Raw genomic sequence first — 25,438 nt, forward strand, 5'->3', positions numbered from 1 at the left:
TGAATGGAATCATTCAGCCACAATCATATTGGCAAAGGGTTTTGCATCTGAGCCATCTGCTTTCCCCTCTGCAGTTTGACCTGTAACTTCCTGAGGTGAGTGAATGAGGGTTTCCAGATGCAGACAGGTCAGGACACTAGGATGGCTATTGAGATTATCAACATTCACCAGATGTTTTGCATTTGGGCTTCATCCAGGCTGCAGAGCAGCATATAAGCTTTCTCAGAATAATCTTGCGCTGAGAGTTAAAGAAACCTTAAGGCAGTTTTTCTTTCCTTTTTCCATGCTATCACCGTGTCGACCTTCCAGAGACTTCTGTAGTTTATTTCTCCTCATGCTGCTGGCTTCTCATGTTTCATTCACGTGGAAGCACTTTGACTGGGAGCTGATGTTGCCTGTTATCGTGAGGGCTGCTCGCATCTCTGTTTAATCCTCATTGCAGTGCACTTTCCATATGTGTGGGACCTGGTGCCAAAACACTTGCTGTCATTTGAAAGCAGTGCAAGCAAAACACCATCCATGCACTATGTGTCTGACCTATTTCCTTAAAGTTACACGCCTCTGTTGGTCGTTATTTTCAAGAGGACTCTGGTGGAATATTTTAGATGCGCTGGCATTGCCCCTTTTATTTTCTGAGGGTGTGCGGCACCCTCTTTGTTTCGGGAATTTCACACCTCCCATGGTCTAAAAGAGAATCTGCACCCACTCCTCAATCAGTCTGTTTCTCGACGATCGGCCTGGGGACGTCTGTGAGCTGCCCAGGGCCCAGGCCTCCAGTTTTTGTTCATACCGAGAGTAAAATACCTGGTCAAAGAATAAAGAAACAGTACTGCACAGGGACAGGCCCCTTTGGCCCTCCACGTTGCGCTGACACATGACGCCTTTCTAAACTAACAACCTTTTGCCTCTACGCAGTCCGTTTCCCTCTATTCCCTGCCTATTCATGTATCTGTCAAGATGCCTGTTAAACATTATTATCATATTTGCTTCTGCCACCTCCTCTCGCAGTGCGTTCCAGGCACTTATCACCCTCTGTGAATAAAACCTTGCCTCTCTGGTCCTTCTCTGGTGTCTCTCTGTGATCCTCAGCGAGATCAGGAATTTGTCAGAATGAGGGCTTCTAGCCCACATCACACAGCTTTTGTGCTCAGTTATTGAAATCTCAAATGCTTCAGATGCTGGCAGGCCAGTCTCCTGGCCTTTCAGCCTCATCTGGCCTTTTTGATGAAGTCACATCCTATCCATCTCCACAGGTTTTTGAAACAATAGCTAGGATTTTCTCTGATATCACCTCATCTCTCAAGTTCAGCTTATTTTGTCCATATTTGGACCAAGGTTTTTGAGAGAGTGCAGTCCAAAGATGTGCAGGTTAGGTGGATTGCCCCGTAGTGTCAGGGGGACTAGCTAAGATAAATGCATGGGGTTGTGGGGATAGGGCCTGGCTGGGATTGTGGTCAGTGTGGACTCAATGGACTGAATGGCCTCCTTCTGCGCTGTAGGATTCTATGATTCTATGAAGGTTTAGCAGGCTGACTCTGGGGATGGTGGGACTGATGTATGAGGGCAGATTGATCAGATTAGGAATGTTTTCACTGGAGTTCAGATGAATGAGGGGGGATCTCAGAGAGGCTTATAAAATTCTAACAGGACTAGACAGGATAGATGCAGGGAGGAAGTTCCCGATGGTGCGGGAGTCCAGAACCAGGGGCCACAATCTGAGAATTTGAGGTTGACCATTTTAGGAGGGAGATGGGGAGAAATTTCTTCATCCGAAGAGTGGTGAGCCTGTGGAATTCATTACCACAGGAAGTAGTTGATGTCAAAACATTGAATGTATTCAGGAGACGGTTAGATGTAGCACTTGGAGTGAATGGGATCAAGGGTTATGGGAAAAAGCAGGATTAGGTCTCCTTCTGCACGAGGGATTCTAGCCATGATCATGATGAATGGCAGGGAGGGCTCGAAGGATTGAATGGCCTCCTCCTGCTTCTATCTTCTATGTTTATCATAGAAATCATAGAATCCCTAGTGCAGAAGGAGCCATTCAATCCATTGAATTTGCTCCGACTACAATCCCGCCCAGGCCCTATTCCTGTTATTTACCCTTCTAATCCCCCCTCTAAGGGGCAAGTTTATGTTTCTATGTTTAAGGCTGTAGCGAGGCCAGGAGCTGAGTGGCCCTGGCAGAACCCAAACTGAGCCCATCAGCCCAGTGCGAAGGGAGTTCCACAGCATGCAGGTTCCTTGCCTGGAAGTTAGCCTGATTTGGGGTTGGAAAGAGACACTCCTGCTCCTCCTAGCCCACAAGCACTGCTGCAAAACTACTTCCCTTCTCTTTGATGATGTCCCACCTTCAGTTAAAATCTTTCCCAAGGACCCAGGAAACCCAACAGGCCAGTTATCACTAACAGAAAATGCTGGAAAATCTCAGACGGTATCTACGGAGAGAGAATAGAGCCAAAGTTTCGAGTCTGGATGACCCTTTGTCAGAATCACAGTTAAACCTGCAAAGCAGGTTAGATCAGAAATTATCAGTATTATTAAAACATTTCAACTGCTAATTGGTCTCCAGGCCTTTTTACCACCTCCATTAAACCTGGAAGGAGGAGAGTTGAAGGCAGCTTGGGCTTTGGCTTGATATGTTTTAAATTTACACTGTAGCCTAACCCCCAATCCAGGTATTAAAACCCAACCTAGTGTTTCAAAAGAGCACTGTGGCAGCACGATGGCACAATGGCTGGACAAGACCACTGGGCAATTGCCTCCCCCTGTAATTATAATGAAAGATTATAAGAGAAAGGGGGAAAAGTACTGGGAGCATTCCCTGCAGTTGGAATGGGGAATGTTAGTCTTGCTAGAAATAAGCACGCATGGTGGCACATTGGTCAACACTGCTGCCTCACAGCGCCAGGGGCCCAGTTCAATTCCCAGCTTGGGTCATTGGCTGTGTGGGGTTTGCACATTCTCTCCGTGTCTGCGTGAGTTTCCTCCGGGTGCTCCAGTTTCCTCTCACAGTCCATAGAATTGCAGGTAAGTTGGTTTGGCCATGGCAATTTGCACCTTAGTGTCCTAAGATGTGTAGGTTAATGGGGTAAATATGTGGGGTTACAGGGATAGGGGCCTGGATGGAATACTCTGCCAGCGAGTTGGTGCAGACTCAGTGGGCTGAATGGCCTTCTTCTGCACTGTAGGAATTCTATTTCTCAGGCTTCAAACTAATTAATTCAGCGTTTATCACATCTGAATGTGATTGTACAGCTAAATTTTAATGAAAATTAGGATGAATGCTTTTAGAATTTATCAGGAATAAGTTAGAAAGTTAATAGAGGCTAATGGATTCAAGAGGTAATTAGTTGCATTACAGCCAAGAGTAGGATCAAGGGACACTGTTTGAAAGAGTACGTGGGCTTTAGATCAATCAAACCCACATCTCCCTACACTTTCTTTTTAATTCATTCTCAGTGCGTTGGCAGGGCTGGTATTTATTCCCCATCCCCAGTGGCCCTCGAGAAGGTGGGTGATGGTAAACCACCTTCTCGATCTGCTGCGATCTGTGTTGTAAGATTGGATCAAGCACATTTTAGTTGATGGAGGTATATTTCTGAGCTGTACATATGAACAGTTTACCTTCACAAACATTATCCCTTCCATCACAAAAGAAAAATCAGGTCTATTCTATTAAGGAGAAGTGATGGTGGCTATCATTCTGGATGATGTTAGCAGGTTCATCTTTAAAACATATTCTTTCACAGGTCCTGGGCACCACTGGATAGGTCACCATTTTAATTGCTTATTCTTAGTTGCCCTTCAGTTGGTGGTGGCAAGCTGCCTTCTTGAACTGCTGCAGTCCATGTGGTGTAGGTACACCCGCAGTGCTGTTTGGGAGGGAGTTCCAGGATTTTGACCCAGTGACTATAAACAAAGAACAAAGAAAAGTACAGCACAGTAACATGCCATTTGGCCCTCCAAGCCTGTGCCATTCATGATGCCCTAACAAAACTAAAGAAAAACCCTTACTCAGTCCATATCCCTCTATTTCCTCCCTATTCATGTACCCATCATGATGCCTCTTAAATGTTGCTAATGTGCCTGCTTTACACCACCTCCTCTGGTGACACTTTCCAGGCACCCGCCACTCTCTGCATGAAAAATTTCCCCTGCGTGTCTCCCTTAAACTTTCCCCCTCTCACCTTGAACCTGTGCCCCATTGTAATTGACACTTCCACCCTGGGAAAAAGCCTTTGACTATTCACCCTGTCTATGCCTCCCATAATTTTGTAGACTTCTCTCAGGTCTCCCTCAGCCTCCGTCTTTCCAGTGAAAACAATTTTAGTTTATTTAACCTTTCCCCATAGTCAACACCCTCAAGACCAGGCAACATCCTGGTGAACCCTCTTTGCACTCTCTCCAAAGCTTCCATATCCTTCTGGTAGTGTGGTGACCAGAGCTGCAAGCAAATGCAACCCAACCAAGGCTTTATATAGCTGATTTCCCAACTCTTGTGCTCAATGGCCCAGCTGATGAAGGCAAGCATGCCGTAGGCCTTCTTAATCACCTTGGCTACCTGTGTTGCCACCTTTAGGGAACTGTGGACCTGCACGTCCAGATCCCTCTGAATGTTAATGTTCATAGAATCCCTACAGTACAGAAGAGGGCCGTTTGGCCCATTGAATCTGTACCAACCAAAATCTCACCCAGGTCCCACTCCTGTAACTGCATGCATTTACCCTGTGAATCCACCTGACACTAGGATCAATGTAGCATGGCCAGTTAACCTAACCTGCAAATCTTTGAACTATGGGAGGAAACCAGAGCACCTGGAAGGGACACATGCAGACACAGGAGAAAGTGCAAACTCCACACAGACAATAACCCTACCGGGAATTGAACCTGGGATCCTGGTGCTATGAGGCAACAGTGCTAACCGCTATGCCACCGTGCTGCCCATTCCTAAGGGTTCTGTTATTTGCAATATAATTCACATCTAAATTTGAGCCTCCAAAATGCATCACCTCACATTTGTCCAGATTAAACTCCATCTGCCATTTCTGTGCCCAAGTCTCCAATCTATCTGTATCCTACTATATCTTCTGACAATTCCTGAGACTAGCAGCAACTCCACCAATCTTTGTGTCATCTGCAAACTTACGAATCATACCCCGTACATTTTCCTCCAGATCAGTTATATGTATCACAAAAATAGAGGTCCCAGCATTGACCCCTACGGAATACCACTAGCTAAAGATCTCAATTCTGAAAAATACCCTTCCGCTACCACTCTCTGTCTTCTATAACCAAGCCAGTCTGTATCCATCTAGCCAGCCTACACTGAATCCCATGCGATTTTAATTTTTGTACCAGTCTGCCATGCGGAACCTTGTTAAATGCCTTACTAAAGTCTATATAAACTATATCCACAGCCCTTCTCTCATCAATTATTTTTGTCATCTCTTCAAAAAACTCAATAAAGTTGGTGAGACGTGTCCTTCCCTGTACAAAACCATGTTGCCTCTCACTAACTAGCCCATTTTCTTCCAAATGTGCATATATCCTGTCCCCCAGTATCTTCTCCAAAAGCTTCCCCAGCACTAACGTCAGGTTCAGTGGCCTGTAATTTCCTGGATTATCCCTGTTTCCTTTTTTAAACAAGGGAACAACATGAAAACAGTGATTTAATTCCAAGTCAGGATGGTGAGTGGTTTGGAGGGGAACTTGCAGGTGGTGGCGGGTGTTGCCATGTATCTGCTACCTTTGTCCTTACGGATGTCGAAGTCATGGGTTTGCAAAGTGCTATCGAAGCAGCCTTGATGAGTTCCTGCAGTGGATTTTGTAGATGGTGCACATTGCTGCCACTGTGTGCTGCTGGTGGTGAAGGGAGTGGATGTTGGAGGTGGTGAATAGGGTGCCAATCAAGTGAGATACTTTATCCTGGATTGTGTTGAGCTTTTTGAGTGTTGTTGGAGCTGCACTCATCCAGGCAAATGGAGAGTATTCCATCACACTCCTGACTCATGTCACCAGAGAAGACAGATCCCTCAGCTCATCACAATGTTAGTCACTACTGAATGAAGGCCACTCTAGTGTCTGGTACAAAGATGATTATAAACTATGAAATTTGAAGCAAATGGATGAATGTTTTGGCAATCCTCCCTTGGGATTGGCAGCTCGGAATGCTGCTGTTGATGGGACCCAAAGTAGATTTCAATCAGCTTTCAAGAGAAAGAATGTTGTGTTTAGTTTGGGAAGAAGCAATGCAGAATGCACAGAGTCCACTTGTTTGCTGAGTTGCCTGGAAACAAGGTGTAATGACAATGTGCTGACTGGTGAGAGAACACTGCCAAAGGGTTCAGAAAATACTGCAAATGTTCCAGGAATCAATGGCAGTGAGCATTCTCTGCGGGCACTTGGTCAACTGCGGGCTCCATGCCAATTAAGCCCCCAAAGACGACAATGTCATTTTCCTGGTGCACACATGACAAGAGAGCAGTAACTCCACTGTAAGAAAGAATCACATTCCCCCTGGAGAACAAAAAGTCAATTGAAATGAAGAAATGAACATATTTTGTAATTTGGAGAATTCTCAATGACAGGAACACTGCTCTTAATAAAGTTACAAGTATCTGGAAAAGGGTAACAGGGGTGATTCACTAGTATAGGACCATGCATGCAGGACTTCAATCCTGGACAGAGATGCAAGATGTCAGGATTGTTCTCCTGATGGCAGAGACAAATTAATAGAGGCGTTCAAAATTATGAGGTGTTTTGATTGAAAACATATGGATAAACTGTTCCCATTGGCAGAAGGGTCAGTAAGGACACAAAGGGAAAAGTTAGCATGGCCAATCCACCTAATCCATGCATCTTTGGGCTCTGGAAGGAAACTGGAGCACCTGAAGGAAACCCATGCAACATGGGGAGAATGTGAAAACTGCACATAGATAGTGACCTGAATTGAACCCAGATTCCTGACACTGTAAGAATGCTTCTTCTCCAGTTTGCGTGTTCTAAGGCAAGTGACTCCCACGTTTCAATGAGGATGTCGCATTTATTTAGGGAGGCTTTCAGAGTGTCAGGACAGTGGGGTAGCATGGTGGCACAATGGTTAGCACTGCTGCTTCAAAGTTCCAGGGACTCAGGTTCAATGCTAGCTTTGGGGCACTGTCTGTATGGAGTTTGCACATTTTTCCCGTGTTTGTGTGTGTTTCCTCTGGGTGCTCCGGTTTCCTTTCACAGTCCAAAGATTTGCAGGTTAGGTGGATTGGCCATGCTAAATTGTCTGTTAGTATTCCAAGATATAGGTTAAATGGATTAACCATTGTAAACATGTGGAGTTACGAAGAGAGGGCCTGGTATGATACTCTGCCAGAGAGTTGGTGCAGACTCAATGGGCCAAATGGCCTCTTCTACACTGTCAGGATTCTATGAGCATCTTCGTAGTGTTCTCTCTGCCACCCTAGTGATCGCTTGGCATTGCGGGGCTTAGAGTACCGCACTTTTTTCAAGAGTTTTGTATCAAGCATGCGGACAATGTGGCCTGTTCATTACTGCTGACTGAGCATAACCAGTGTGTCTACTGAGGATTTTGGCTTGGGAAAGGATACTCGCTTTGGTACATCAGTGGGTTTGTCGGATTTTGTGTGGGCAACATTGGTGATATCTCTCCAGGGATTTGAGGGGCTGCTGTACATCGTCCATGTTTCTGATGCATTTGGAGAGTGGGAGTCATGGCTGCTCTATAGACCATGAACTTAATGCTGGATTTGAGGTCTCAGTCTTCGAATACTTTGTTCCTCAGGCAGGCAAAGACTGCACTGAAGCATTGGAGTTGATGCTGGATTTCTCACCGATGTCTGCTCCTGCCAAGAGGAGGCAGCAGAGCTATAGGAGATGATCCACATTGTCCAAGGGCTCACCATGGATCTTGATGGTTAGGAAGCACTGCTGTGTGGCAGGAGCAGATTGGTTTTCTGGATGTTTAATCTGAAGCCCATTCTCTCATTGGTCTTGGTGAATGTGCGACAATGATTTTAGCTCATTTGTAAAAAGGAAATTGGATAAGTACTTGAAAAAGAAGAATATATATAGAGGAATGTAGATGTAATATACTATTTCAGGGGCTGTGTGTTTTAAACATAAAGAAAAGAATGTGGTCTGAGCACGTAAATTCAAACTAACAACAACAGATTTATTCTAGGGCCTCTTGCCTGTATAGAGAACAAACTGAAACTAAAACAGCAGCCTGTGCAACTCCCTAATGACATCACTATTCACTCATGCTCTTAAAGCAATTATGCAACCACTTAAATATATAACAAAATGGAAAGAGCTGGACAACTGATTTAGATTAGGCAGCTTCTATGGAAGAGATAGCAGTAGTGCAATGGGCTAAATGGTCTCTTTCAGTGTTGATTCTATAATATTCAGAAAACAGGTTTTCTCGTTTGGTTGATATGTTGATGTAACTCTCTTTGAATTGGTTCCAGGCTGCTGATTTTGGCTGCTTTCAGTATTTTGCTTTTACAATTTGCTTCATTATTTAGCCCTCATCACAAATAATCCTCTTTCATAGATCACTTAGCTCATTACAAAAGTATCCAGGACAGTCAATATTACCCGTTGTCTGATGTGATGTGAGATGCAGTAAAATCCCTGCACATTGCTCATTAACGAAGAACAAAAACAAAGAATAAAGAAAATTACAGCATAGGAACAGACCCTTCGGCCCTCTAAGCCCTCACTGACCATGCTGCCTATCAGAACTAAAACCCCCTACCCTTCTGGGGACCATATCCCTCTATTCCCATCCTATTCATGTATTTATCCTGCCGCTGCTTAAAAGTAACTATCGTATCTGCTTCCACTACTCCCCCCGGCACCAAGTTCCAGGCACCCACCACCCCCTATAGAACATAGAACATAGAACACTACAGCACAAACAGGCCCTTCGGCCCACGAGTTGCGCCGATCACATCAACACCTACCAACCTACAGACCTATCTATAACCCTCAATCTCATTAAACCCCATATACTCATCCAGAAGTCTTTTAAAAGACCCCAGCGAGTTCGCCTCCACCACCACTGATGGCAGCCGATTCCATTCACTCACCACCCTCTGAGTGAAAAACTTACCCCTAACATCACTTCTGTACTTGCCTCCCCGCACCTTAAATCTGTGTCCTCTCGTAGCGACCATTTCAACCCGGGGAAATAGCCTCTGAGAGTCCACCCTATCTATTCCTCTCAACATTTTGTAAACTTCTATCAGGTCGCCTCTTAACCTTCGTCTCTCCAGGGAAAAGAGTCCCAGCTCCCTCAACCTAACTTCATAAGGCATGCCTCCCAGTCCAGGCAACATCCTTGTAAATCTCCTCTGTACCCTCTCAATAGCTTCTACGTCCTTCCTATAGTGAGGCGACCAGAACTGCGCACAGTACTCCAAATGAGGCCTGACAAGGGTCTTATAAAGTTGCAGCATTACCTCCCGACTCCTAAACTCAATCCCTCGATTAATGAAGGCCAGTACACCATACGCCTTCTTGACCACCTCCTCCACCTGCGAGGCCGATTTAAGAGTCCTGTGGACCCGGACCCCTAGATCCTTCTGCTCTTCAACACTACTCAGACTTCTGCCCTTGATAGTGTACTCGTTCATCCCGTTGGTTCTGCCAAAATGGACGACTACACATTATGTAAAACACTTGCCTCGTACATCTCCTCTAAACCTTGCCCCTCGCACCTTAAACCAATGCCCCCTCCTAATTGACTGGGATAAAGCTTCTGACTATCCACTCTGTTGTTAGAGGGTTTATTGATCGTTGGGCACTGTGCACCATTGGGCACAGCTTGGCACTGGGAACAAGAGCACGTCTATGGGTTGCATATGTTGGCACAAGAAAAATAGTCTGGGCTCAGCGTGAAGAGTAGCAGATGTTTTGAAAATAGAAACATATGCAGTTCAGGAAAGAGTGGCAGCTTTACTGCGATACTGATACAATTATTATTGTAAATTCTTTCAACAGTCACAGTCTTCCAGGCTCAAGGAAAAGGAATATCTTCGCACCCAGACTCAGGTACAATTCACGCCAGATGCTGAGTGATCTAGTTCTGTTTGTCCAAGGGCAACTAGGGATTGGCAATAAATGCTGGCCAGGCAGCGACGCCCATGAACAAATATAAAAAAAAATTGCGCCAGCTCTGAACTTGGCTTCTTCAGTAGCCAATATGTTTGGAGGTTGTATAATTATTCAAAAACTGCAACCTACCAACAATGAATCAGTCTGCTTACACACTAATGGCCTTAATTGCAGCAACATTTTCCGGGAACCCAAAAATTGGCTAATTTATATGGGGACTGAAGGGAAATGAATGAAGTTAAGGGGGTTAAGTCGCTGTTCTCATTTTAACTGCCCTGCTGGATTTATTTCCTTCATTCGTGGGACATTGGTGTCACTGGTTGGCCAGCATTTATTGCCCATCCCTAGTCGTCTTTCAAATGACTTGGTAAAGGGCAGTTGAGAGTCAACCACATTGCTGTGGCTCTGGAGTCACATGTAGGCCAGACCAGGTAAAGATAGCAGATTTCCTTTCCAAAAGGACATTAGTGAACCAGATGGGATTTTCTGACAATGGCTTCGTGGTCATTAGTAGATTCTTAATTCCAGATTTTTTTTATTGAATTCAAATTCCACCATCTGCTGTAGCAGGATTCAAATCCAGGTCCCCAGAACATTAGCTGAGTTTGCTGGTTTAATAGTCTAGCGATAATACCACTTAGCCATGGCCTCCCCTGGAGTGGTCATTGGTCAAGAAAGAAGTTAAAACCAGGGCATGTGTTCCTGATGTTAACTCATTCAAAGTGACATTGGCAAAAGACCCTTTGGGAGCACAGCCTTACACTTGGCTGCCACAGGACTTGAGCTTAGATCAGAGGACTACAGCACTATAACACACTGCAATCAGTATTCTCAGCCAGGGAAGCTCTGGAGCTGACGGTTTGCAGCAGCTACTAACGATGTTAAAATCAGGTATATAAAAAAAGATACCTTCAGATTGATGCTCTGTCTGTTTCCGACTGGCTCCTAACCCTGCTTTCCTACTGTACCTGGAAGTGTTTTATTCAATTCCCTGAAGCTGAGCTCTGGTTTTGTCAAGATTCCCGGCGTAGGTAAGATTACTCTCCACCACCCCACAGCCAATTGCAGTTCATCTCCTGCCATTTCCTTTCTGTTGGCCTCTGAACATTTTCTTATTAAACATACAGGGTTACACAATGGTCAGCCAGCTGCCTGCTCTGAAGTGCATATGTAATAAATTAAATCCAGCTGAAAGAAGTGACTAATGATACTATAAGCTGGTCTACTTTGAAAAGGAAAGGAAAAGGAACCTGTGTCTATTACATATTGGCATTCCAAAGCACTTCCAATGCTAATGGGCTTTAGATTTGAAATTATAAACCACCTTTCAGCTCCAATACTTCTTTACTTTTGAACATGGGGCTGAGTGGCAAAGTGGCTTCCTGCTCTGTCCTTGCACCTCTGAGACTCCAGTTTGAATCCAAAATCAAACTGATGGGAGAAAAAGATTTCTGTCTCTGCCAGGGATCTAATCAAAAAGACTTTGGGTAAGTTTGAATGTGAATGAGACTGGCAGTCAATGGCCCAGCTGCTCCTCACCACACTGAGGGCAAGCTGAGAACCATCCCCGTTACCTGCAATGGATTCACCAAGGCCGGGGCACCATAAGTATCGCAGCACAAGCAATGCCCATTATGGAAGGTGAACACCAGTCGTGCCCCTCCTATTTCACAGTCAAAATATCTGAAGGCACGGTAGCACAGTGCTTAGCACTGCTGCTTCACAGCACCAGGGACCTGTGTTCGATTCCTGGCTTGGGTCACTGTGTGTGGAGTTTGCATGTTCTCCCCATGTCTATGTGGATTTCCTCCCACAGTCCAAAAAACGTACTGGTGAGGTGCGGTGACCAAAACAGGCACTAGGGGAATTTCACAGTAACTTCATTACAGCGTTAATGTTAGCCGACTTGTGACTAACAAATAAACTTTAGCATTTTAGACCGATTGGAAAATTCCAGGCCACAGGAACACAATCCCCCTGAGTTTCTGCCACAATCAAACTGCTCTGTTGCTTTGTATTGGAGGTTCCACGTCCCTCTTGATATTTAAACACAATCTCTTCATCTGCAATCCTTTAAAATTGGCTTCATCTGGTTCTGGTACCCTGCCAGCTTCAGTCTGCTCTAACTGCGCTGAACTGCTGTACTCCTTCTTCCCATGCCTCTCTCCTTGTTGAGGGAGTACTCCGTAGTCCCACAGGCTCTTCAAAGCAAGCTTCAGCTCCCAGACGATAATTTTAGGTTTCTCAGGGCGCTCTTATCATTCTTCACCAAACCTTGCCATCAGCATCTCTGGGTGGAGTTTACACACATTTCCATATTTGGCTTGCATTTGTCCCGTTAGCTGTGATCACCCGCAGCACCGCCAGTTTAGACCCAATACCCAACTGTGGGTTACAATGGGCAATTCAGCAGAAAGTGTCAGGGGATCATCTCGTCACCTTAATCTCTAAAATCCAGCAAAATGGTTGAAATTAATTCCCGGCTGTTATTACATTGCTTCATTCCTAAGGAGAAATGGATCTCACATGGTGTAAAGCAACAAGCAGGTTTAGTCTTACAAGGATTTAAAGTTGCTAAGCAAATGAAATAAAAAAACAACAGCCTACGATGGAGAAATCTAAAGTGGAACACCAGTGCAGGACCCTAACACCATGGTGGCACAGTGGTTAGCACTGCTGCCTCACAGACCCAGGGACCTGGGTTCGATTCCGGCCTTGGGACACTGTCTGTGCGAAGTCTGCATGTTCTCCCCATGTGTGTGTGTGTGGGTTTCTTCAGGTGCTCTGGTTCCCTCCCATAGTCCAAAGATTTGTGGGTTACTTTGATTGGGCACATTAAATTCTCCCTCAGTATCAGGGGATTAGCAGGGTAAATATGTAGGGTTAGGGGAATAGGGCCTGGGTGGGATTGTGGTCTGTGCAGACAGGGTGGGTCTAATGGCCTCCTTTTGCACTGTAGGGATTCTATGATTATCTGTGATAGTGAAAATAGTCCCGTAGCTCAGTGCAGCTGTACCACTGCACACTCACAGGGATCTCTGATGGGCAGCAAACTTTGGTGAGTTTATCTCGAATCTCGCACATGTTCTACACTATGCTCCCGAAAAGCAGTGACCGAGAGCAATTAGGAAGGCAAATTTGGAATGCTGGCCTTCATCAAAGGAGATTTGACCATCCCCATTATAAACCCCACATCCAATCCCAAAAAGTGCCTGTCATACTGCCTCATACTCCCTCCAAAACCTATACCTATCCATGCCCTCATGCATCTCACTTACCCTCACTCATCTCCTCTAGGGGAGGAAACCTTCCATCCTTGTCTAGTCTGATCAACGTGTGAGTCCAGATCAACAGCAACGTGGTTGACTCTTAAATGCCTAGCCTGCCATTCAGTCCAAAGGCAATTAGAGACGGCCCAGTCAATGATGCCCACATCCCATGAACGAAGCAAAGGTAAATGAACTAGTGAAATGGTGGAGCATGTCTGAGAGGATGGATGGGTTACTCTGCCACGCAGCCAACTGCTGTTTGTGTATGAGGCCACAATGAAATAAGTCTGAATCAGACAATGGCACTCACCCCAGTGATATGTCTTTAGTGATACGTGTTATCCAGAGCAGTGTCTGAAGCTGATAGTACGCAGATGCGAAGGCACTTGCCAATGCTAATCCTGTCGCCAGAATCCACTCCCTACGATTTCACCCACCAGCTGTTGCAATAACTCATTCTTAGTCCGATGCTGCTGAGCCATGCAACAGGAATGTAGCTTTCTATTACAGAGCTGGCAAGGAGAGATTCGAGGATGACAGGGAAAAACCAGCACAGTGCAATGAAACAGGCCCAAACCTTTCATTTTAACCTCACTCACCAATAAAGTGAAGCACTGCATATCGAGAGTGCACTGCTGCAACCCACTCAAACTGAAGTGATAGAGACGAGTCAGGGAGGGGGGGGTAGTTTTCCTGTCCTGTCCGCCATGGGAATTGTAGCGGGCAGGAGGCAGACCATGCAAAGATCATAGAATCATAGAAATCGTAAAATCCCTACAGTGCAGAAAGAGGGCCATTCAGCCCATCGAGTCTGCACCAACAACAATCCCACCCAGACCCTATCCCCTTCACCCCAAATATTTACCCCACTAATCCCTCTAACCTATGTATCCCAGGATACTAAGGGGCAATTTAGCATGGCCAATCCACCTAACCCACACATCTTAGGCCCATTGAGCTCAGGTGGAATTCTCCATTTTTGGAAAGAGCGCAGCCAGAAACTCCTGCCCAGAGACTCTTCCAGCGCAAAAAGAGGTCCTTCACCGGCCATCAAGTACCTATCTCTTCTAATCCCATTTTCCAGCACTTGGTAGACTTGTTTGCTGTGGCATTTCAAATGCTCATCTAAATGCTTCTTAAATGTTCATGAGGACGTGTGTTCATGATCTAAAAATTCAGATGTTATGAGGTCACCCCACAAATCCCAAGTTGAACTGATTATACACAATGCTCATTCACCAGAGACAAAAGTGAGCACGTGGGCTTGTGTGCAAGTGTTGGGAGAGTGGAGTGGGGTCGGGGTTGGAGGGAGTTATATCTCAGGTGAGCAGGTCAGGAAGCCAACTCCAATCCACAATTGTAGACAGTGTGTTAGACAGAGTGTGAACAAGCCCCTCATGCGAGGAGAGTGATCAATTTGGACATGTCAGTCACTCAGTTATAGCGACATTAACATGGGTTCCAGTTGTTTAGCTGTGGGTACACAAGCTTCCTCAGCTTTTTGGAAGCCACCAGTGAAACTGACAATTGAGGGGGCTGAAGACTTGACAGTTAAATAACTAAAAAGTGGCCAGTGCTCACAGCAGCTCTCTAATAACTCGTGTGAAAGGCTTTGTTCACAGTATTTGTGTTAAGGTGTTTGCCTGGCAGACACAGAAGTCTGATGTGCATGTTGAAGCTCACGCCTGTGACAGTCTAATCACTTCACACCTCAAAGCAGAGTTACCTGCGAGCTGCTCAGGGACAAGAGATACCCATTTAAACACCTCTCAGAAACCCCCGATGGTCTCAGTGGAGGGAGAGGATAAATGCTCAGATCCACACTTCGAGGGCACAGCCTCAGAGTAAAGGGATGACCCTTTAGAACTGAGATGAGGAGGAATTTCTTCAGCCAGAGGGTGGTGAATCTGTGGAATTCATTGCCGCAAAAGACCAGGTCATTGACTGTATTTAAGACAGAGATGAAGATTAAACTTTATTAGTGTCACAAGCAGGTTTACAAGTTACTGTAAAAATCACCTTGTCACCACACTCTGGCGCCTGTTTGAGTACAACAAGGGAGAATTTAGCATGGCCAATGCACCTAGATAGGGGATCAAAGGTTTCGGGGAAAAGCAGGAGAATGGGGTTAAGAAACTTATCAGCCATGATTGATTGGCGGAGCAGATTCCACGAGCCTAATTCTGCTCCTGTATCTTTTGGTCTTCTGCAAACACCATCGGAACATAGAGAAGGAGCTGGTCATCATTTCTGGTAATCTTTCAGTCAGGACGTCACCAACAGCAGCAGAAAACCTCCTCATCTGCCTCACTGGACCTCACCGCTCCTTGGCCTCTCTGGCCTCATCTTGCAATTGGAACAATTCAGAAACTGGTTATCTCATGCCCTTGGCTCTTTGAATCAAATCATGAGATCACACAGTTCACACAGCAGAGGTTCCAGACCAAGCTGCACCTGGGGCTGAGATGTACAACTGCACAATACTCAAGGCAAATGTTCAGAAAATAGGGTTAGTGGCCTCCATTTGATGCAAAACATCTTAAAAAGAAAATACTGCCAGTTGCTATTTCACCCGCCAAGAGGATCTTATCTATCCAGCCTTACCCTCTGCGGCAAGTTACGGTGGCACAGTGGTTAGCACTGCTGCCTCACAGCACCAGGGACCTGGGGTTCAATTCCTGGCTTGGGTCACTGTCTGTGTGGAGTTTGCACATTCTCCCTGTATCTGTGTGGGTTTCCTCTAGGTGCTCCAGTTCCCACCCACAGTCTGAAAGATGTGTTGATTAGGTGCATTGATCTGAACAGACGCCATAATGTGGCAACTACAGGAATTTCACAGTAACTTTGTTGCAGTGTTAATGTAAGCCTACTTGTGACTAATAAATAAACTTTAATTTTTAACTTTAACATCCCAGCTCAGAAGCTGCTGCCAGGTTCTCAAATGGTGTTGGTAAGTTTGAATTCTGTCCCTGATTAGGAGTGGCCAGCCACCATGCATCAATCCTCCCGGAAGACCCAGTTACCATTGTGTTAAAACCTGAGGGTTGCATCTTTTGTGCTCAATGGGGTCTTGGCACACATACACAGCAATCCAGGCCTTCTCTCCGCTGAGTTACCCGGCTAATCCCCCTAATCTATCACATCTTGGGACACTAAGGGTTAACTTAGCATGTCCTATCAACCTAACCACACATCTTTGTACAGTGGGAGGAAACCGGAGCACCCAGAGGGAACCCACGCAGACACATGGAGAACGTGCAGACTCCACACAGACGGTGACCCAAGTCGGGAATCGAACCCAGGTCCCTGGAGCTGTGAGGCAGCAGTGCTAACCACTGTGCCACCATGCTGCCCCATGTTCAGCTAGACCAAGTAAGAATGCTGATTTCCTTCCCTAAAGGACATTAGTGAATCAGATGGGTTTTTCCAACAATTGACAATGGTTTTATGGTCATTAGTGGATTGCTAATTCTAGATTTGTTTAATAGAATTCAAATCCCATCATCTGCCGTGGTGGGATTTGAACCTGGGTCCCCAGAACATTAGCTGAGTTTCTGGATTAATAGTCGAGCAATAATACAACCAGGCCATTGTCTCCCCATTCACAGGTTCACATTTACTCCTCAGCAGCCAGCCCAGTCCACCTCCTAATGAACACTCGGATCCACCAACCTCAATGTGTTTCATTGAGCTGGAGAGGAGAGGAATCTTCGCCTCATTATTCTCTGCCGAGATCCAAACCCAGAGATGGAAGGACAGTTTTGGGAAATGGTTTCTTTGTTATAGAGTTATAGAGTTTTACAACATAGGAAGAGGCTCTTCGGCCCATCATATCTGAACCGACCATCAAGCACCTATCTATTCTAATCCCATTTTCCAGCATTTGGTCTGTAGCCTTGTATGCTGTGGTGTTTCAAGTGTTCATCTGAATGCTTCTGAAATGTTGTGAGGGTTCTAGCCTCTACCACCCTTTCAGACAGTGAATTCCAGATTGCCACCACCCTCTGGGTGAAAAAGTATTCTCCTCAAATCACCGCTAAATCTCCAGCCCCGACCTTAAACCCGTGCCCCCGGTTATTGAACCCTCTATGAATGGGAAGCGTTTCTTCCTACCTACTCCTGCTCCTATTTCTTATGTTCTTATGTTCTTATGTCCCTCATAATTTTGTCCACTATTCTGGCTTTTTGCAAAACCATTTCGGCCACTTGCTAAGATTACAAACTGTCCCTTCATTAAATCTGGTCTTAGGCTGAGGAATAGCTAGGAGAGGCACTTGGAAAGAAGGATGGGAGAAAGCGCCACACAATCCAGGCTCATTTGGTATTCTGACACACCAGATCCAATCATATTTGCTGCTGCAATTTAATCCATTTAGAGAAAATTTGTGCAGTGTAGCAAAAGATTTGACACAGAAATATCTAATTAGACAGAATCAAACTGCCACCCAGTCAATCTGAATTCAAACATGGCTGGAAAGCCCTGAAGAAGGCCTGGGTCTTTATTTAGCAGAGTCCAAAACAGAATTCTTAATATTCCCAGGTCCTTTTACAGAGAGCTCTAATTAAAATGTACAATTGAAGAACATTATTAATTGCACACGAGCCCAGTCCTCAGTGGACATAAAGGTGCCAAAATCATATTTAATCTGTCAGTTTTAAATAACTTCAGGTAAATTCAGATATAATATGGTGTAGTGACCCTACTTAACACACAGCTGCTTAACCCACTGTTATGACACCACATGGAGCCAAGAATTCACAACCATTCCAGCAGGTTCTTTTTTTGATTGATTCGTGGACTTGGGCATCACTGCATTTATTTTTTTTTAAACTTTATTCCAATCCAATCAAGTCAAATTAAACCCGATTCAGAGTCCCAACAAGTTGGGACATTCCCGATCCAAGCTGACAAGACAGGGCTCTCACCTCCTGTCTTGGACTTGATCTACATGATCCAAGCTGATTGGAGTAGGTGTAGCTCCTCCTCCAAGGCTTGATCTAATTTGCATCTTAGCCAAATGGCCGCGATGCCGCTTTAAAAAATTGCTTCAAATGAAGCTGAAATGTAACCAAATGACTTCAACCAAGTGCAGCATGTTGATACTACACTTGATCTTAGCCAATTGCCCATCCCTAGTTCAGAGTCAACCACATTGCTGTGACTCGGGAGTCACAGGCCAGACAAGGTAAGGATGGCAGATTTCCTTCCCTAAAGGACTTTAGTAAACCCGGTGGGATTTTCCAACAATGGTTTCGTGGTCATCAGTAGATTCCTAATTTCAGATTTTTTTTTACTGAATTCAAATTCCACCATCTGCCGTGGTGGGACTCAACCCCGAATCCCCAGAACGTTAGCTGAGTTTCTGGTTTAACAGTCTAGCGATTGTACCATTAGACCATCGCCTCCCCATTCACAGGTTCACAGTTACTCATCGGCGCTCAGCCCGGCTGTGCCACCAACCCGCCCCCCCCCACCCTCCCCAAGCCTGGCATCGCCCAGCCCAGCAGCAGCGCCCAGCCCAGCAGCACCATCCAGCCCAGCAGCACCACCCAGTCCAGAGGCACCACCCAGCCCAGAAGCACCCAGCCCAGCTGCAGCCATCCCAGCAGCACCCAGCCCAGCCCACCACCCATCCCAGCAGCACCCAGCCCAGCACCCAGCCCAGCGGCAGCACCCAGCCCAGAGGCAGCACCCAGCCCAGCGGCAGCACCCAGCCCAGCAGCAGCACCCAGCCCAGCAGCAGCACCCAGCCCAGCACCCAGCCCAGAGGCAGCACCCAGCCCAGCGGCAGCACCCAGCCCAGAGGCAGCACCCAGCCCAGCGGCAGCACCCAGCCCAGCCCAGCACCCAGCCCAGCACCCAGCCCAGCAGCAGCACCCAGCCCAGCACCCAGCCCAGCGGCAGCACCCAGCCCAGCCCAGCACCCAGCCCAGCACCCAGCCCAGCAGCAGCACCCAGCCCAGCAGCTAATCTACCGCCAACCCCTTTGCAACCAGCCACCGGCCATCATCTATTCTGCAGCAGCCAGTTGCCAGCCAGCCCACACACACTCCCCAGTCAGACACTGGCTGTCAGTTTGAGGGCATCTACTGTCAGTCCATTCCCCATTGCTACCACTGCCAGCTGTGAGCATCAGAATGTCAGGGCGTTAACACTTCCCCTGAGTAAAGGGTCCAGGGGATTTGGAGGGGGGGGTGGGTGGAGTATGGCAACTGCGGGGGTGGGGGGGGGTGGGGAGGCGGGGGGAATGGTAGTTGAATCAAGTCACAGGGAGTCACAGCTAGAGGATGGAAATGTGACAATCAGCAGCGCCTGGGACTGATGCTGCCTAAGTTGGCAAAAAGACTGCAAAAAATCTACAGCAGGTGAAAGAGCAAAGCTGTCTGATTTACTGTGCACCCGAATCATCTGCCACACTTCCTTACATAACTACGTGGAAAGGCTTAACAACTCTCTACTTGTGAAGAACTTCAGGATATCTTTGAGGTTACAAAAGGCGCTATATGAATGCAAGTTGCTTCTTACTCTGACTGCTTTTGCTGATGGCTGCTCCTAATGGTCAGATATTCATGGGAGTGGCGGTCACTTACCTGAGAGCTGCTGATATAGGCCAGGAAGCGGGCAGCCTCCTCCTCCAGTGAGTGCTGCGGACTGGCCCAGGGTTGGAGTTCAATGTGCCACCGAGGAAACTATCAAAGGAAGAGGGACCACAGTTAGTGTGGGTGCAAAACCTAGCAACCATTCGCTGCATTATCAATGATTGTTTGTAACTTAGTCCTCACAACTGCCATGTGGTTGGCTTACCTCCTACCTGAAGTAAGGTTACTTTCTCAAAGTACTTCACTGAACCTGAGTATTTTGCATAGCTGGGACATTGCAAGAGGATTCTTTAGCTTGCAGTTAGACAGCTTCCCTGTAAATGACCAATTTTGCTTCATTTGCCTTCCCACATCTCCATTGAGGTAATTATTCGTGGGTGGCACGATGGTCAGTATTGCTGCCTCACAGCGCCAGGGACCTGGGTTCAATTCCCAGCTTGAGTGTCTGCATGGGTTTCCTCCGGATGCTCCGGTTTCCTCCCACAGTCCAAAGAAGTGTGGGTCAGGTTGATTGGCCATGTTAAACTGACCCTCAGTATCAGAGGGATTGGCAGGGTAAATATATAGGGTTGCGGGAGAAAAGCCTGGTGGGATTGTGGTCAGTGCAGAGTAGATGGGCTGAATGGCCTCCTTTTGCATATAGGGATTGTATGATCCTGGCAGAAGGAAACAATTCCGAAGCCAGAAGTTTTAGACTGTAACCCGATACAAGTATAATACGACTGTATCCCGACACGAGTATAACAGTGAACTGTTATAATGAAGTGTGATAATGATATGTATGGGATTGGCTGGACCATAGCACAGAACCTCCTGATACACTGACACAGTGCAGCAGCCGTTATGATGATGATTAACATCCTGTGGAGAGCAGCAGCATCCTGTCACTGCTAAAGATGGTGTCTTATGTCATCTCTGGAATACAAACACTCAGTCAGAAATACCTGCAAACATACAGCTTTCCCTTCCCAGAAAAAGCTGTGATAATCTGTCTACACTTCCTGCTGCCTCGGCAAAGCAGCCAGCATAATTAGGGACCCCTCACACCCCCAACATTTTCTCTTCCACCTTCTTCCTTCAGGAAAAAGATACAGAAGTCTGAGGACACGTACCAACTGACTCAAGAACAGCTTCTTCCCTGCTGCCATCAGACTTTTGAATGGACTCACCTTGCATTAAATTGATCTTTCTCAACACCCTAGCTTGACTGTAACACTGCATTCTGCGCAATCTTCTTTCCTTCTCTTGGAATGGTATACTTTGTCCGTGTAGCGCGCAAGAAACAATACTTTTCACTGTATCCCGATACGTGTGACAATAATAAATCAAATCAAAAATAATCTGGGATGGACTACCCTGCAGCGTGGTGAAAACAGATTCAATAATGACTTTTGAACTGGAATTGGAGAACTTCTCAAGGGGAAAATCGCCACGGGCTGGAGGGAAAGTGGAAGGGAGTACAATGGGGTGAGAGAGCTCTCTCAAAGATGAGGCATCAGCAAATGGTTTGAGGATACAAGGTAGACCATTTAGGACAGAGATGAGGAAAAATTTCTTCACCCGGAGAATGGGCAGCCTAGGGAATTCACCACCACAGAAAGCATTGTGGGTGGGATTTTCCAGCCACGTTCCAGCCAAGGCTGAAAATTCCTGCCTGGGGTCAGTAGGCCTTTGTGTGGTCCATGTTCTGCCCCCTACAATTCCCAGGGCTTGTCGGGGAAATTCCACTGTTTTCAGGAAGCACTTAGGTGTAGCTCTTGGGGTAAAGTGGTATCCAAAGGATAGGAAGGGAAGGCAGGATCAGGTTACTGAGTTGGATGAAACCATGCCTTGTAATGAAAGGCAGAGCAGGCTCGAAGGGCCGAATGGCCTCCTCCTGGAAAAACACAGCATCTGTGGAGAGAGAAGGGAGCTAATGTTTTGAGTCTGGATGACTCTTTGTCAGAGCAGCTACAGAACTGTTCCAGGACAAACTAGCCATGGAAACCAATGGAAGTCTGCCTTGTGCATCACTAGGTGTGGGGAGAGAAACAACAGAACTGACAAACACCAAAAGAATTTTATATCTTTCAATTCAATCAAATTTCATTCTTCTAAACTCTCAGGAATGTAGGCTGGGCCTAGTGAATTCCTGTTCACAGGACAATCTCACCACAGGGGAGAAGAAACAATGGGAGATACTGTTACGTTTGTCTGTGTCTTTCCTCTTGGGTAGACAGGATGGGTTACTGTACAGAATCACACTGAAAGCCAGCATCTCTGACAATACAGCTCCACCTCAGTAACAGCTCAGAAGCGTCATCCTAGATTTTGTGTTCTAGTCTCTGGGGTGGGGGTTTAAACCATTCTGACTCAGAGTGAGAATACTTCCATCTAAATATCCACAATGGATTCCATCACAGTGCAATTTAGTTTAGCATCTATTTTCTGAGCACAAAGCTATGCTGATCAGCTTATAAACGCACAAACATTTACCATTAAATGTCAAGCGCATGATTTCCAGCAGTTTGTGAAGTTATCTGACCTGTTACTCAGGTGCTGGGGGATGGCAATCAGCTGTCATTCACTTGAAAAATAAAGAATTTCCATTTCGATAGAATCAATCAGTCACTGCGGCGTACGTTAAAGACAATTAAGTAATTTTTTTAAAGTGTTGTCACTGTTGCAATTTAGGAAATTAGGCAGCCAATTTGTGCACAGCAAGCTCCCACAAATACAAATGCGATAAATGACTAGACAATCTGTTTCGATGTTGCGCAGGGGTAAATATTGGCCAGGACACCAGAGAGAAGACCCTTACTTCTCTTTGAACAGTGTCATGGGATTCTTGATGTCCAGTCAGGAGGGCAGACAGAGAATTCAATCTGCTACAGAGTTACCATTAGAAAGTTCAGTTTGGGTCAGGAAAATGCAGCAGTCCCCCTTGTACCCTGATTCATCCAGTCCTGATTCAGTAATTCCAACTGACTGCCTTGCTAGTGGAAACCATCTCTGTACAAAGTATAACTGAGTCATTGCTCTCTCTGCATCTGGCCAGCTAGCCAACCCTAATTCACTCCTCCACCCCAGTGGAAACAATAATTAAGCCAACCTGAATGAATGTCTAAACAGTGAATAAGGTCAATGGGGAACAACAGCTGCAAAAATCTGTTTGTACTGTTGGGAAATAAAAAGCAAGTTTTCAGTGCAGTTTACTCTAACTCTTCCTGTTTGTGAAACAAAAATACAGTGTGCTGGTTGCTTATCTTAGTTTAAAGGTACTTGGTGCTGGTCAAAGACCTGTCTGTTCAGGACATTGAGAAAGAAATTAAAATCTTTCATCAAACAGTTTCCTACCAGAATGATGTGAAGGGGTGTGAATATTAATCATAGAATCCCTACACTGCAGAGGAGGCCATTCGGCCCAAGTCTGCACTGACTGTCTGATAGAGTATCTTACCCAGGCCCTCTACCCATAATCTCACACATTTCCCATAGCTAATCAATCTAACCTAGACATCTTGGGACACTGAGGGACAATATAGCATGACCAATCCACCTCACCCATACATCTTGAGAGTCTGGGAGGAAGCTGGAGCACCTGAAGGAAACCCATGCAGACACGGGGACAACTAACTCTTGGGGCAATACTGACACAGACCTTTAGATCCATCATTTTCTCACCTTGACTAACTCCCTACCACACCCAGGACACCGGGGCCTTCCCACTTTGCTCCCCTATCCCTCGACCCCACCTACTTTCGTCCCTTGAATCCTTCTTCCACTGCTCTCTGCCCCGACACCATTCTAGAATCATCCCCTCGCCCTCAGCTCTCCCAAGCCTGTGTTCAAGCTGCCATTCTCCTGCTCCCGTGCCCCCACCCCCACCCCCCTTGTGTTGTAGAGATTAATGAAGAAAACCACTGAACCAGGACACAACTGCGCAAAGGCCTTTGGGGCACACCACCTATAAACGAGTGTGAATCGGCCGCCTCAGGGTCTCATGTGCCGCGAACTCTATCAGGACTTAATTATGAAAAGTTTTAATGAGGATTCATGGCACGCAAGTGAATTATTAGAATGCAGCCCCCAGAAGACATGAAATCCAACTCACAGACACATGCAAAATTGGGAAAGGAAAAGCTTGGCTCCCACCCAATTAATAATGTAGCTCGCCACGTTTCTGATCCTTGTAGCATCCATAAAATCCCCCCTTAGACTGATGAAGCTTTGTTACAGTATCACTGCGATGCTGTGGGAAGGTCATCAATCTGAAACATTAACTCCTTCTCTCTCCCCCACAGAAACAGCAGCTTAATCTTGCCGAGCACTTCTGGAATTTTTAGTTTACATTTCAAATTGCCAGTGTCTGGAGTATTTATCTTGGTTGTCGAATACCTTTTTATTGAGTACCTGGAGCTGAGGAGGAGAAGGAATATATATCAGGCTGCGACTGTGATTGCCTTTTGCTCAGAGTGGTGAGAACGTGGAACTCATTACCACTGGGGTGAATAATACTGAAGTGTTTAAAGGGAAGCTGGATGACTCCATGAATGAGGGAATAGGGTGGCACAGTGACACAGTGGTTGGCACTGTTGACTCACAACACCAGGATCATGGGCTGAATCCCGACATAGGTTACTGTCTGAGTGGAGTCTGCACGTTCTCTGTGTGGGTTTCCTCCGGGTGCTCTGGTTTCCTCCCACAGTCTGAGGATGTGTGGGTTAGGTGGATTGGCCATGCTCAATTGCACCTTTGTGTCAGGGGGACTAGGTTAAATGCACAGGGTTATGGGGATAGGGTCTGGGTGGGATTGTGGTCAGTGCAGACTCAATGGGCCGAATGGCACTGTAGTATTCTATGATTCTCAGAATACACGAATTAGGCCATTCAGCAAACCATGTGAGGATATGCCAGATTGCGTCAATGTTTAAAGAGGTTCTTGCTATGGTGTCAGTGACCAAGCCTTTCCTCAGATATCCTCCCACCTCTAGATGATGCCCACACAACAGATTGATCATTTATAGACCTTTGGTGAATATACCCAGAAAGGTAGAGGAACAACTCATACACAAAACATATTGACACATTCCCTGAAGTCCCATAATGGGACTGATTTGGGACATGGAAGAATGTGGCAAGTACTGACACACTTCCAGGAATTTCCTGTAAATACTGACACAATCCTGGCAATCCCCTGTAAATACTGACACACTCTCAGAGAGTCCCTGTATACTGGCTCCCGGGGATTCCCTGTAAATACTGACACAATCCTGGCAATCCCCTGTAAATACTGACACACTCCCCGGGGACCCCCTGTAAATAGTGACACCCTCCCCAGGGACCCCCTATAAATACTGACACCCTCCCCAGGGACCCCCTGTAAATACTGACACACTCCCCGGGGACCCCCTGTAAATAGTGACACCCTCCCCAGGGACCCCCTATAAATACTG

General features: G+C 46.2%; 1 protein-coding gene across 1 annotated transcript in view; it reads right to left on the reverse strand.

Moving 5' to 3' along the window:
• Nucleotides 1-25,438, reverse strand: part of mettl24 (methyltransferase like 24) — a 111,012-nt gene that overhangs the window by 60,917 nt on the left and 24,657 nt on the right. The window contains exon 2 of the mRNA XM_080193383.1: nt 19,995-20,093. Within this exon, the coding sequence (XP_080049509.1) occupies nt 19,995-20,093 (99 nt within the window). The remainder of the gene's footprint in view (nt 1-19,994; nt 20,094-25,438) is intronic.

The sequence above is a fragment of the Carcharhinus amblyrhynchos genome, chromosome 7 (genome assembly GCF_965287045.1).
Source record: "Carcharhinus amblyrhynchos chromosome 7, sCarAmb.v2.hapA, whole genome shotgun sequence".
In the NCBI taxonomy this organism is placed as follows: domain Eukaryota; kingdom Metazoa; phylum Chordata; class Chondrichthyes; order Carcharhiniformes; family Carcharhinidae; genus Carcharhinus; species Carcharhinus amblyrhynchos.